This window comes from Nomascus leucogenys, chromosome 19 (assembly GCF_006542625.1).
Source record: "Nomascus leucogenys isolate Asia chromosome 19, Asia_NLE_v1, whole genome shotgun sequence".
Taxonomy (NCBI): Eukaryota; Metazoa; Chordata; class Mammalia; order Primates; family Hylobatidae; genus Nomascus; species Nomascus leucogenys.
This window is the reverse complement of record NC_044399.1, coordinates 70,286,578-70,301,116: the sequence shown is the minus strand read 5'-3', so window position 1 is coordinate 70,301,116 and position 14,539 is coordinate 70,286,578. Positions and strand designations below refer to the sequence as shown.

The 14,539-nt window shown below is 48.2% G+C and overlaps 1 protein-coding gene across 1 annotated transcript in view; it reads left to right on the top strand.

Annotated features, from left to right (window-relative positions):
• The first annotated feature begins 10 nt into the window (after positions 1 to 10).
• POLR2A (RNA polymerase II subunit A) overlaps positions 11 to 14,539 on the top strand; it is a 28,732-nt gene continuing 14,203 nt past the window's right edge. Inside the window, exons 1-8 of the mRNA XM_003274618.4 lie at positions 11 to 503; positions 11,594 to 11,726; positions 11,862 to 11,998; positions 12,092 to 12,265; positions 12,424 to 12,705; positions 13,034 to 13,195; positions 13,329 to 13,549; positions 13,767 to 13,899. Coding sequence (XP_003274666.1) covers positions 411 to 503; positions 11,594 to 11,726; positions 11,862 to 11,998; positions 12,092 to 12,265; positions 12,424 to 12,705; positions 13,034 to 13,195; positions 13,329 to 13,549; positions 13,767 to 13,899 — 1,335 coding nt within the window. The 5' untranslated portion in view covers positions 11 to 410. The remainder of the gene's footprint in view (positions 504 to 11,593; positions 11,727 to 11,861; positions 11,999 to 12,091; positions 12,266 to 12,423; positions 12,706 to 13,033; positions 13,196 to 13,328; positions 13,550 to 13,766; positions 13,900 to 14,539) is intronic.

Sequence of the window (14,539 nt, the reverse complement as noted above, 5' to 3'; positions counted from 1 at the left end):
CGAGTTCGCCGCTCAGAAGCGCCGAGAGCGCGGCCGGGACGGTTGGAGAAGAAGGCGGCTCCCGGAAGGGGGAGAGACAAACTGCCGTAACCTCTGCCGTACAGGAGCCCGGTTACTTATTTATTCGTTACCCTTTTTCTTCTTCCTCCCCCAAAAACCTTTTCCTTTCCCCTTCTTTGTTTTTCCTTTTTTGGGAGCTGAAAAATTTCCGGTAAGGGAAAGAAGGGCTCCTTTCGCTCCTTATTTCCCCGCCTCCTTCCCTCCCCCACCTTCCCCTCCTTCGGCTTTTTCCTCCCAACTCGGGGAGGTCCTTCCCGGTGGCCGCCCTGACGAGGTCTGAGCACCTAGGCGGAGGCGGCGCAGGCTTTTTGTAGTGAGGTTTGCGCCTGCGCAGCGCGCCTGCCTCCGCCATGCACGGGGGTGGCCCCCCCTCTGGGGACAGCGCATGCCCGCTGCGCACCATCAAGCGAGTCCAGTTCGGAGTCCTGAGTCCGGATGAACTGGTAAGCGGCTCTGTCCTCCCCTTCCTCCCTCCCTCCCCTGGCGGGCGGGGCCAGACGGGGGCTGCGGAAACTTGGCGCTTTCTCGCTGCTTATGGGTGACGGGCCAGGAGCATGGCTCAGCAGCGCCAAGGCCGTGCAGGCGCCAGTCTCTGGCCTCCCAGAGTTATATTTTGCAAAGAGTTGAGCAAGCTTAGCGCTTTGTCCGAGATGGGGGGCTGGCTGGAGGGAGAGAAGGATGACTGATTTCACACTCCATAGTTACCGACGTTAAAGGCGATCAGACGAATCCTAGGGAGTCTTTACAAGTTTGATTAAGAAGCCAAACCCCGGATAGCTTCCTCTTCTTCTGTAATACAAATATTAATTGAGCACCTGCTCTGTTGAAGACACCAGAGACTCTGGGGTTACAGAGGTGAACACGGCAGACCAGGATCCTACCTTCAAGAGCACTGTCTATGGGAAAGAGAAGGCAGTAAACATGAATACAATGAATGAACGAGATAATTCAGTTAATGGCAATTGTCTCGAATAGAGTGAAACGGGGTAATGCCATGGAGAGTCACTGAGCTGGGGCTACTTTATTTTTTTATTTTTATCTTATTTTATTTTATTTTTTGAGACGGAGTCTTGCTCTGTCGCCCAGGCTGGAGTGCAATGGCACGATCTCGGCTCACTGCAACCTCCGCCTCTCGGGTTCAAGCGATTCTCCTGCCTTAGCCTCCTGAGTAGTTGGGATTACAGGCATGCGCCACCATGCCCCGCTAATTTTTGTATTTTTAGTAGAGGAGGGGTTTCGCTATGTTGGCCAGGCTGGTTTCGAACGCCTGCCCTGAGGTGATTCTCCGCTGTCTTTTTTTTTTTTTTTTTTTTTTTTTTTTTTTTTTTTTTGAGAAGGAGTTTCGCTCTTGTTCCCCGGGCCAGAGTGCAATGGCTGAACTCCTGACTTCAGGTGATCCACCTTCCTCGGCCTCTCAAAGTGCTGGGATTACAGGCGTGAGCTACTGCGCCCGCCGAGGTGGGGCTACTTTAGATGGGATGGTGTCAGGGTCTGGGAAGGCCTGCCTTAGAAGACATTACCCAAATGATGAGAGGCAGGCAGTCATCGAAGCCATAGTTTCTATGGCGAGAGCTTTTCCGGCAGAGGAAATAGCAAGTGCAAAGGGCCTGAGGGAGAAGTGAACTTCGGCTTGTCCTAGAGGGTGAAAGGCGGCCGGTGTGGCTGAGGTTTAGTGGATGACAGAAGAAGAGTGTTACAGAAATAGGCTGGAGAAGCATGGGATATTGTATATTATGGTAAGGAGTCAGGACTTAATTCTATTTTCAGTAGGTAGTCGTTGACAATTATAAGCAGAGTGACAGCAAACTCACATTTGAAAAAAATACTGCTGTAGTTGCTCTATGAAAAACTGATGCGGGAGGAGAGACCAGAGAGAGGAGGGCAGCCCTAGGGGAGAGCTGTTGGTGACTTGGACTTCCCTTGTGGAGCTAAGTAGAGGGAGCCCACTGGCTGGAAAGAATGGAGTTAAGTGGTTGTTTGTGGATAGAGACCATTTTTGCTGGGAGAAAGTTCAGCTATGTCAGGAGTCAGAACGTCCTGACCTCACACCATACCACAGAATCAGTTCCAGATGAAGTTAAGACTTAAATCTAAAAAAACCCATAAAGCACTAGAAAAAAAATAGAAGGCTTTTGCAGGGCTGATACCAGAGACAGAAGTCTTTAATAGTAGTGAATTAGTTACAGGCAAATTTTATGGAGTGCCTAAAATGAGCTAAACATTATATATAAGGAAGACCAAGGCAGATTTCACTACATAAAAAGAGCCACTTCTGTTTATAGAGGCACTGTGGCAAAGCCGAAAAACAGATCAGGAAACAGTATTTGCAGTTACGCAGACAAGGTTAAATTTATTGATGTACAAGGAACATTGACAAATCAGTAAAGAAAGTACCTATCTACTAGAAAAATGGGTAAAGGAGATGAATAGGCAGTTCACAGAAATAGTGCAAATGGCCAACAAAGAGTTGACTTTCTAATAAAAAAATCCAGATTAAAATAAAATTATTTCTCATCTGATTTTTTTTCCCTGCTGGCAAAAATATTGGGAAATAGACATGCTTATATGTTGTTGGTAGAAAGATTGGTATAACCTTTCTGGAGGATGGTCTGACTTTTTTTTTTTTTTTTTGAGATGGAATCTCACTCTTGTTGCCCAGGCTGGAGTACAGTGGCACGATCTTGGCTCACTGCAGCCTCCACCTCCCAGGTTCAAGCAATTCTCCTGCCTCAGCCTCCCAAGTAGCTGGGATTACAGGCGTGTGCCACGACGCCTAGCTACTTTTGTAGTAGAGATGCGGTTTTACCATGTTGCCCAGGCTGGTCTTGAATGCCTGACATCAGAGGACCCGCCCGCCTTGGCCTCCCAAAGTGCTAGGATTATAGGCATGAGCCACCATGCCTGGCCTCTGGTCTAACAATTTTATCAACCTTTTAATATGTAAATCATTTGATCATTACCGCTTATAAAAATTCATCCTTAGGTTAAAAAAGCATAATTCTCCCCTCAATGATGCTCCTTTCCCAGTCTTGCATGGTTCATTAAATAGTTTCTCCATTCATCCATTTGCTCAGGCCAAAAACCTAAAAGCCATCTTTGATTCTCTTTCTCACAATCTCCATTTAGTCCATCTGCCAGAGTGTCAGTTCTACCTTTCAAAATATGCCTGGAATCCAGCCATTTATGACCATCTCCACCACCATGTCCCACCGTATTACACCCTACTTTCATCTTTCCTGTGGGGTGCTATAGTAGCCCTAATTGGTCTTCCTACAGTTGGCAAGAACAGCTAGAACAGGCTAGAGAGATCTCTTCATCCCTTCCCTTCATAGAATCCTCTCCAGAGGTTTCAGGACTCATTCTGACCTATAAAGTGCTGTTTTGTCTGGCTCCTGCTTGCCTTTCCATCTCATTACTAGTCTTCTCTTTGCTTTTCTTGAAGCATGCTGACTGCTTGCTTCTCTAACACTGCAAGCTTATTCCTACCTCAAGGACTTTATTATTCACTATTCCTCCTGCTTGGAACAACATTGCTCAGACCTCTGCTCTGCATGCCTGTTCCTTTATGTCTGTATGTTCTCTGTTGAAATGGCATATCTTTTTTTTTTTTTTGGACACAGGGTCTCCCTCTGTCCCCCAGGCTGGAGTACAGTGGCTCGATCATAGCTCACTGCAGCCTCTTGGGCTCAAAAGATGCTCCCTGGCCAGGCTCAATCACGTCTGTAATCCCAGCACTTTGGGAGGCCAAGGTGGGCAGATCACGAGGTCAGGAAAGTTTGAGACCAGCCTGGCCAAAATAGTGAAACTCTGTCTTTACTAAAAATACAAAAATTAGCTAGGTGTGGTGGCATGCCCCTGTAGTCCCAGCTACTCGGGAAGCTGAGGTAAGAGAATCGCTTTAACCCGGGAGGTGGAGGTTGCAGTGAGCATGATACCATGCCATTGCACTCCAGCCTGGGTGACCAGGTGAGACTCTGTCTCAAAATACAAGGCCACATGTGGTGGCTTACGCCTGAAATCCCAGCACTTTGGGAGGCCGAGGGGGGCGGATCACAAGGTCAGGAGATCGAGACCGTCCTGGCTAACACGGTGAAACCCCGTCTCCACTAAAAATACAAAAAATTAGCCAGGCGTTGTGGCGGGCGCCTGTAGTCCCAGCTACTCGGGAGGCTAAGGCAGGAGAATGGCGTGAATCTGGGAGGTGGAGCTTGCAGTGAGCTGAGATTGCGCCCCTGCACTCCAGCGTGGGCAACAGAGCGAGCCTCCATCTCAAAAATGCTCCCACCTCAGTAGCTGAGACAACAGGCTCATACCACCGTGCCTGTCTAATTTTTAAATTTGTTGTAGAGATGGGTTCTCACTATGTTACCCAGGCTGGTGAACTGGGCTCAAGAGATCCCCCTCCTCGGCCTCCCAAAGTGCTGGGATTCCAGGCATGAGCCACTGCGCCTGGCCGATGTCATATCTTTAGGAGCGCTTTCCTGACCACTCTGTTTAAATAGCATCCCCCGCCCTGCCCTTGTTTTCTCTGATCATCTCTGCTATATTTTCCTTCACAGCCTGTCACTCTAGAAAGGATTAGTTTTTCTGTTTCTTGCTTCCTTGCTAGAGAATGAATTTCATGAGGGACTTTGTCTATGTTATTCACGTTGCCTTAGTATCTCAGGTAGTGCCTGGCACGTGATAGACATGTAATAAAAATTAGTAGAATAAACAAATGAAAGAAATAATTGGACAAATATGCATAGATAATGTAGAAGGACTTTTATTGCAACATTGTTTGAAAGTGACAATTATAAATTACTTGGTATTTACTAATAGGAATCCTGTTGAATAACTTAGGGTGTATTCTTACAATGTACGAGAAGAGCTTCCCAATAGGATCCCACACTGTGCTGATGATGCCCTGAGACACTGTGGCACACTCACAGTGGGCACAGTGAGGTATTTTAAATTTCCAAGAGAAGCACAGGTACATTTGTTAGATACCCTGGAACTCCTAGTTCCTGGTAGTTCTGTTTCAACATTAGATGGTGCCAAATCCCTTTCTATAGTGTCATATTTTTATGAAGCTGGGTTTTTAGCAGTTGCTAAGTACAGACAAAAATCAGTTTGTAGAAGAAATAAAGGTGGTGCTGTTTAGTCTGATTCCAAGGTTTGAGAGGTGCAGTGCCTAACAGGCGCCATAAGTGAATGAGATGGTTATTTGGGAAAGAAATAAAAATGTTATTTTGTTTTAATAATAGTATTTTCAACTTGTATGTATTTTCTCAAATGGCTAGTAAGTTCCTAGGACATAAATGCTTAAGTTGTTTGGGTCTGGGTGCTTAATAAGTTGCTGTCTTTTCTTGAAAGATGGAGTCTTGCTCTGTTGCCTAGGCTGGAGTGCAGAGGTGAGATCTCAGCTCACTGTAACCTCTGCCTCCTGGGTTCAAGCTGCTCTCCTGCCTCAGCCTCTCAAGCAGCTGGGATCACAGGCACCCGCCACCACACCCCGCAATTTTTGTATTTTTGGTAGAGACAGGGTTTCGCCACATTGGCCAGACCTGTCTCAAACTTCTGACCTCAAGTGATCTGCCCACCTTGGCCTCCCAAAGTGCTGGGATTACAGGTGTGAGCTACCACGCTTGGCTGTGGCTCTCCTTTGACCTAGTGAGTGCTGTGAGAGTTACTGAAATGGTAAGGGCACTGTGGGCTGTTGATAATGTTAGGGAATATATGGATAAATGAAAAAGTTACTCAAGAGTATGCAGAGTGAAGGCCTTACGTTAAAATGGGAACATATTTACATTTTTTTAAAAGCATGAAAAAAAAATGGAGGCTGTGGCTCATGCCTATAATCCCAGCACTTTGGGAGCCTGAGGCAGGAGAATCACTTGAGGCCAGGAGTTCAGGACCAGCCTGGGCAACATAGCAAGACCCTATCTCAATTAAAAAATAATAATAAATGGGCCGAGCACGGTGGGTCACTCCTGTAATCCCAGCACTTCGGGAGGCCAAGGTGGGCAAATCCCTGAGGGTCAGGAATTCAAGACCATTGTGTCCAGCCTAGTGAAACCCCGTCTGTACTAAAAATACAAAAATTAGCTGGGTGTAGTGGCGGGTGCCTGTAATCTCAGCTACTTGGGAGGCTGAGGCATATGAACCACTTGAACCTGGTAGGCAGAGGTTGTACTGATGCAAGATGGAATAATAATAACAAGTAAAAGTATGGGACACTGTTGACAAAGCTCTACCAGAGTCATCTCTGGGGTGTAGGATTGTTGGGCTTTGATAGTGCTCCGCATGTCTTGCAGTTTATACGATGTCTGTATTTTGAGGGACCAACAGATGGTTCAATTTTGGGTAGAAGGATGGGTGAGGGTAAGGGGGCCTCTTGTTGTGAAACAGGTGGTATTTTAGGCTAAAATGTTTTACAGAAGTCTTGAGGTCAGAGTGTATGGAGGTACAGAGAGCTCTTCGAATTGGCTTTGAGATAGAGCTGTTGTCCTTGCTGTTAAAAGATGGATTTAGATGTTGCTAGGTGAGGGGAACGTTACAAAGCAGGTTGGTACTAGAGCTTTGTACCAGTGTGTGCACAAAATTTGGGGGAAAGAGGGTGCCGGATTTCATTCGCAGTAGTTGACCCCTATTCATTAAAAACAACTGTCTACCATGGAATGCATAACTTATTTATACCTTGACTTATTTAAATAAGGATTTAAAGCAGTAATGTATTCTTTTTTTGTTGCTTTTTTTTGATATGGAGTCCAGCTCTGTTGTCCAGGCTGGAGTATAGTGGCACAGTCTGTGCTCACTGCAACCTCTGCCTCCTGGATAAAGCGATTCTTCTGTCTCAGCCTCCCGAGTAGCAGGAACTACAGGAGTGCGCCACCACACCCAGCTAATTTCTTTTTTGTGTTTTTAGTAGAGATGGGATTTTACTGTGTCGTCCAGCCTGGTCTCGAACTCCTGACCTCGTGATCCACCTGCCTTGGCCTCCCAAAGTGCTGGGATTACAGGCATGAGCCACCGCACCTGGCCTAGTTTCTGTATTTTTATTAGAGATAGGGTTTTACCATGTTGGCCAGGCTGGTCTCGAACTCCTGACCTCAGGTGATCTGCCCGTGTTGGCTTCTCAAAGTGCTGGGATTACAGGTTTGAGCCACCGTGCCTGGCCAGTAATGTATTCTTTTAGGTCGAGTGTGGGCTACATTGATGAGTCAGAAGATGATCCTTGTCTTCAAGTTATTTATAATCTTGTGAGGGATTTCCTGTGTATGCAGCAAATAGTTTACTGAGCCTCAACCATATGTTGGTTACTGTGCTAGGTGCTGAGGATATAAAGAGAAAACATGACCCTTGCCCTCAAGGATTACAGTCCAATGGGAGAGACAGATGTGTCACTAAGTAATTAAAATTGGGCTGAGAACCTTGCTGGGGTGTGCATAAGGCTAGGAAGAGTTAGAGAAGACTTCATAAGGAGGTGACCTCTGAACTGGGTCTTAAAGAATAAATAGAAGTTTATTCCCAAGGGGGCGTGTGAAGCAAAAGGAATTTTGAGAAATCTATTGTATTTAGAACATAAATGTGGGAGGTGGGTAGGAGAATCTGGTACCAAATAAAGCTGTAAAAGCGACTTGAAGCCAAGTTATAATAAGGACCTTGTTAGCTTTGCTAAAGCAGAGGAAAGAGAATGAGTATTTACTGAGATTCAGTGACAGCCCTTTTGTTCTCTGGCCTCAGGGGCAGAACCCAAAGAGAACCCAGCCTGACTGGCCACCCCCTCAAGTGTTTAACCTTTATCCTGTAGGCAGTGAGAACGTGTTGGCTGAAGGGTTGGGGGCTAATTTAAAAATGACAGTTTGAGGCCAGGTGTGGTGGCTCACGACTGTAATCTCAGCACTGTGGGAGGCTAAGGTGAGTGGATCACTTGAGGCCAGGAGTTTGAGACCATCCTGGCCAACATGGTGAAACCCTTTCTCTACCAAAAATACAAAAATTAGCCAAGTGTGGTGGTGAGCACCTGTAATTCCAGCTACTTGGGAGGCTGAGGCACAAGAATCACTTGAACCTGAGAGACAGAGGTAGCAGTGAGCCGAGATTGTGCCACTGCACTCCAGCCGGGGTGACAGAGCAAGACCCTGTCTCAAAATAAAATAAAATAAAAAATGAGAGTTCATGAACTTGGTGGTGGAGGGATAGCTCTTCTCATTAACAAGGATATGCATGTCTGCTGTCTAGGACACCCCCTGACCTGGTCTCAGAAAGCCTGAAAGCAGAATTAGTCATTAGAAGGGTGGTTGGCTTGGCTGGCATAGACTTTGAGCAGAAAGAGGTTGAAAATGTTGAGCCTGATTTTCCCTTAGGCTCCTCTGCAGTGTCTGTTCTGGAGGCCAGATTTGTAACTGCTTCCACTTTTTTTGGTCTCATTCAAGGTGAGCAAATCCCCTTCATGTTTCTCACCAGACACATTGCAGCTGATGAGGTTCTAGCTTTGCAAATGTAGTCATCCATGAGGACTGTCTCCCTGAGATTTCATCAGGTCATGTTGATGAGAGTTTTGAACCTGTCTGAGGCTGAGAGGTGTTCAGAACTTCTTCAGCTTTGCATCTGTAGACCATTTTGGTTTCTACCCAGCAGTGGCCAATCAGACCTGTTATGAGGGGATTACTGGTTTGACTGTCAGAGGGTAACCTCTCTTTTTCCAAGTTTTTTGAGGGTACCTCCCTGCAGTGGAGAGTCCTAAGCAGTAGGTCAATTTAACAGACATTTGTTAGGAACCTGCCATGTTTCAGGCAGGCACATGGGATTCAGGATGGTTGAGGCATTCTGCCTGCCTGAGAGGTGCTTACAGTTATAGGGAAGACAGACCCCTGAAGGTCATTTTATTGCATTGTTGTATGTGCAGTGATAGAGGGCTGTGGAAGCACAGAGGAGAGGTCCCTGTCTACTTTGGGGAGGCTGTGGAAAGGCTTCCTGGAGGAAGCAGTGCCTGAGCCAAGTCTTGAAATAGGAGTTTTACAGTGGGAAGAGCATTCCAAGCAGAGAGAGAGAGGCACTAGCATATAGAAAACCCTAGAGGAACGCAGCACATGTTGTGCTGGATGTCATAGCGGACTCCGGGGAATTGTTACTGAGGAGTGAACAGGAATGTATGGAGCATCAGGGAAATGAAGGTTGAGAACATCATAAAATCCTTTTGGGAAGCTGTCCTGCTGAGTTTGGATGTCAGTCTGAGGACAAGAGGGTATGAATGATTACATTTTTATGTTATTTTGTTTTATTATTAATTTTTATTTTATTTATTTTTGGCACACATTTTTATTTTAGAATGAGCACCCCAGTTGTAATGTAGAAGGATTGGAGAGAGACAGGCTGGTGACCCATAGGAATGCTCTGTTGTAGACTACAAAGGAAGGGCCTGAACTAGGGCAGTGGTGGTGGGGATGGAGAAGAGAGGCAAGATTCAAGAAACACTTAGGAGGCCAGGCGTGGTGGCTTATGCGTGTAAACCCAGTTGAGATCCCGCCACTACACTCCAGCCTGGGTGACAGAGTGAGACTTCTCAAAAAAAAAAAAGTGGGGGGAGGTAAAAGTGACCAGTACCTGGTGAATGATTGAATAATAATAATGTCCATTCATAAAGCACCAGTTACAAACTGGACTTAAGCAAGCTAATTAAGTCCTTAATGGTTACATAGTTCATAAGTAATAGAGGCAGAATTCCAAAGCCAGGGTGCCTGACAGCTAAGTCCATGTTCTTTGGACTGTTTTGTGCTTGAAGGTAAGGAAGGATAAGCACAGGTTTCTGAATCTGGGATGGAGGCTAAAGGAAAAAGAGAAGCTTTTGTGGAAAAGGGAGTTTGCTTTTAAACATGTTTAATTTGATTTTTTGGTGGGATGTTTACAGGGGGTTCAGTAGGTAGTCACATATGTGAACCCAAAGTCCAGAAGAAAAGTAAGGCCTGGAGTTAGAGAGTTGAGAATGAGTATCCAAGCATACCTTGGAGATACTGTGAGTTTGGTTCCAGCCCACCGCAATAAAGCAAGTCACATGAAGTTTTTTGGTTGCCCTGTGCATATGTTACGTTTGTACTATGCTGTAGTCTACTAAGTCTAAGTGTGCAATAGCATTACATCTTTTTTTTTCTTTGAGACGGAGTCTTGCTCTGTCACTCAGGCTGAAGTACAGTGGCGCGATCTCAGCTCGCTGCAACTTCCGCCTCCTGGGTTCAAGTGATTCTCCTGCCTCAGCCTCCCAAGTAGCTGGGATTACAGGTGCCCGCCACCACACCCAGCTAATTTTTTTGTATTTTTAGTAGAGATGGGGTTTCACCATGTTGGCCAGGCTGGTCTCGAACTCCTGACCTCAGGTGATCCACCCGTCTCAGCCTCCCAAAGTCCTGGGATTATGGGTGTGAGCCACCGCACCCGGCCCATCTACTTCTGAGTTCTTCTGTTTCCTTCTTTCCTTCATTGAAATGTCCCCATCAAGTCCTGGCCCTGCCTTTCTTGGGATTCCAGCTATTCACTTTTGCTTCAAATCATTTCCACCAACCTGTCTTCCTAGTACAGTACAATGTTTCTCCAGTCTTTTAATAAAATCTCTGGCCTGGCACCGTGGCTCACGAGGCGTGTAATCCCAGCACTTTGGGAGGCCGAGGCGGGCGGATCATGAGGTCAAGAGACCATCTTGGCCAACCTGGTGAAACCCTGTCTCTACTAAAAATACAAAAATTAGCTGGGTGTGGTGGCGCTCACCTGTAGTCCCAGCTGCTTGGGAGGCTGAGGCAGGAGAATCGCTTGAACCTGGGAGGCAGAGGTTGCAGTGAGCTGAGACTGCGCCACTGCACTCCAGCCTGGCGACAGAGCAAGACTCCATCTCAAAACAAAACAAAACCAATAATAAAATCTCCATCTGGACACGAAAGGGTTCAAGCAGGTCAGGCCTTGAGAAGGAGGGCATGACAAAGATGAGGGTAAAGAAACAGATCTGCATCTCTGAGTGCCTCGTTTCTTATCAGGGGCTTGAGTTGGCGGGGCATGTCTTGGTGCAGAACACCTGGGCCATCATGGCAAGGGTACAGGTACAGAGAGGCTCCTGCCAGGATCTCAGATTCATGAGCTTGATTTCTGCTTGGGAGGAACAAATAAAGCATTGTTTTGTTTTTTTGTTTTTCCTGAAGCAACTTTGATTTCTTTTTGTGACTAAATCCTATGGATGTCAGAGACCTAGAATTCAACCCAGATGGAAGTCTGGGGTTCATGTCCCAGTAGCAGGTGATTTGTATGGAACCCAGGATCGACCATTATCTAGTGTGAGTGCTTTCCCTGCCTCAGTGACTGGAGTAAGCCTCTGACTTGGGATATTCAACTTTGGCCTTTTCAGAAGTGTACACACACCAATCCCCCATTCCCCTCACTCCAAGCTAAACTTAGCTCTTCTGTAAGTAGTTCAGGGTTTTCCCAGACCTTAGTCCAGAGCTCCCCAGCCACAAAGGCTAGAAACTAGGAATGCTGTTCAGTTGTTGGCCTTTCTTTCTCTTTGCAGAAGCGAATGTCTGTGACGGAGGGTGGCATCAAATACCCAGAGACGACTGAGGGAGGCCGCCCCAAGCTTGGGGGGCTGATGGACCCGAGGCAGGGGGTAATTGAGCGGACTGGCCGCTGCCAAACATGTGCAGGTAAGTGCTGGGGGCCAGGTGGGATCCCAAAGGGGAGGTGGGTTGGGTCCTCAAAACTAGGGCTGACGGTCGACACCTGGAGGCCTCTGAGATGAGTGGGAGCTGGGAGGAAAGCACTGGGTGTGTGTCCCACAGGAAACATGACAGAGTGTCCTGGCCACTTTGGCCACATTGAACTGGCCAAGCCTGTGTTTCACGTGGGCTTCCTGGTGAAGACAATGAAAGTTTTGCGCTGTGTCTGCTTCTTCTGCTCCAAACTGCTTGTGGACTCTGTGAGTGGGGAACAGGCTCTGGTCTGGGAGGTGGGGGTGCTTGGTAGGGGGCAGGGGGACAGCTTCAACTGACCTCGCTCTGCCCTTCCCCAGAACAACCCAAAGATCAAGGACATCCTGGCTAAGTCCAAGGGACAGCCCAAGAAGCGGCTTACACATGTCTACGACCTTTGCAAGGGCAAAAACATCTGCGAGGGTGGGGAGGAGATGGACAACAAGTTCGGTGTGGAACAACCTGAGGGTGACGAGGATCTGACCAAAGAAAAGGTGGCTGGGGGTGGCAGAGACTTTTGGGAAGGAGGGGTCAGAGGCCTGGAGGGAGGAAACTGGAAGGGAAGGACACAGAGGAACAGGAGGGGCTGGCCAGGTGTGGAGGGAAATGGCCCAACCTCTGGGCTCTGATGGCCCCTGTCTCTCCTTGGAAGGGCCATGGTGGCTGTGGGCGGTACCAGCCCAGGATCCGGCGTTCCGGCCTAGAGCTGTATGCGGAATGGAAGCACGTTAATGAGGACTCTCAGGAGAAGAAGATCCTGCTGAGTCCAGAGCGAGTGCATGAGATCTTCAAACGCATCTCAGATGAGGAGTGTTTTGTGCTGGGCATGGAGCCCCGCTATGCACGGCCAGAGTGGATGATTGTCACAGTGCTGCCTGTGCCCCCGCTCTCCGTGCGGCCTGCTGTTGTGATGCAGGGCTCTGCCCGTAACCAGGTCAGTGGCTCCAGGGCTCTGCCTCTTAGCTGGAGGGCGAGGTGTCTAAAGGGAGGAAGCCCTGTAGGTGGGGCTGGGGTGTGCCTGGGGGATGGATGGATGGACCTGGGTTTGAAAATTCCCCTGCCACTTACTAGCTGTATGATCTTTAATGAGTCCTTTCACGTGGTTAAAGGCCACAAAGGTGTTTCTGAATCTATAAATGATAGTGGGCAGTCCTGCCTCCTGGGGTGGTGTGAGGATGAGAGCTGTGCTGTGTGTCTGGCACGTGCCTGCTGAGCGCTGGCAGTGGTGGCTGGACCATGATGATTCTGACTTCCTGCCTCAGGATGACCTGACTCACAAACTGGCTGACATTGTGAAGATCAACAATCAGCTGCGGCGCAATGAGCAGAACGGCGCAGCGGCCCATGTCATTGCAGAGGATGTGAAGCTCCTCCAGTTCCATGTGGCCACCATGGTGGACAATGAGCTGCCTGGCTTGCCCCGTGTGAGTCAGCATGCTCCCCACCCCTCTGTGTATTGGAGCCAGGGTGGGGGCTAGCATGAGGCTTCAGAGCTCTGGAAGAGGGCCCAGTGCTGACTTTCTGGATTGCCCCCACCCTGTGTTTTTTTCCTCACAGGCCATGCAGAAGTCCGGGCGTCCCCTCAAGTCCCTGAAGCAGCGGTTGAAGGGCAAGGAAGGCCGGGTGCGAGGGAACCTGATGGGCAAACGAGTGGATTTCTCGGCCCGTACTGTCATCACCCCCGACCCCAACCTCTCCATTGACCAGGTTGGCGTGCCCCGCTCCATTGCTGCCAACATGACCTTTGCGGAGATTGTCACCCCCTTCAACATTGACAGGTGTGCCTCCGTTGGAAAGCCCTTCCTGGAATGGCTAGGGAAGACATGGCCTCAGTGGCAAGGCTTCGAGAGTCTGCTCATCCTACCTCGGGCGTGGGCTTGGAGCAAGGAGGAGTTGAAGTTCTGAAGTTTAACTTCCACTCAGGGCTCTGGGGTGAGGGTGGCTGCAGGGGCTTTTTAGGAAGCATTGAGTTCATTGCACCTCTTGCCTTCCTAGACTTCAAGAACTAGTGCGCAGGGGGAACAGCCAGTACCCAGGCGCCAAGTACATCATCCGAGACAATGGTGATCGCATTGACTTGCGTTTCCACCCCAAGCCCAGTGACCTTCACCTGCAGACCGGCTATAAGGCACGTAGCAGGCCAGGGCCTCTCTCAGCCACCTGAGCAGAAAGCTTTCTGAAATAGGGCAGGCTGGGATAGGCCATCTGAGTCTGTCTCGTTCATTGGGATCCAGACTTGACTGTCTTGTTAAAGGCTATTGCTGCCCAGGTGTGCAGGGAACTGCTGGCCTCTGGCATTCAGGGTGGGGGTGGCATAAACCCGGGGCAGCATGCATATGGCAGGGAAGAGGGATCTGTGGAGGAACAGTGCAAAAGACTATGTTCAGAGTCTCTCTTGCTTTTCTTCCTAGACTTAAGTTTTTTGAGATTGGTGGATGCTGTGTATTATTCATCCCTGATAACCTGGTGTTTGGCCCAGGGCCTTGTCCAGAGGAGTGTTTAATAAGTGTTTCAAGTGAATTAGCACCACGGTGTCATCTCTTTCAGTTTGCAAAGGACTTTTTTTTTTTTTTTTTTTTTTCAAAAGACAGTCTCGCTCTATCACCTAGGCTGGAGTGTAGAATGCAGTGCTGTGATCTTGGCTCACTGCAACCTCTACCTCCCAGGCTCAAGTGATTCTTCTGCCTCAGCCTCCCGAGTAGCTAGGATTACAGGCACGCACCACCACACCCAGCTTATTTTTGTATTTTTAGTAGAGACGGGGTTTC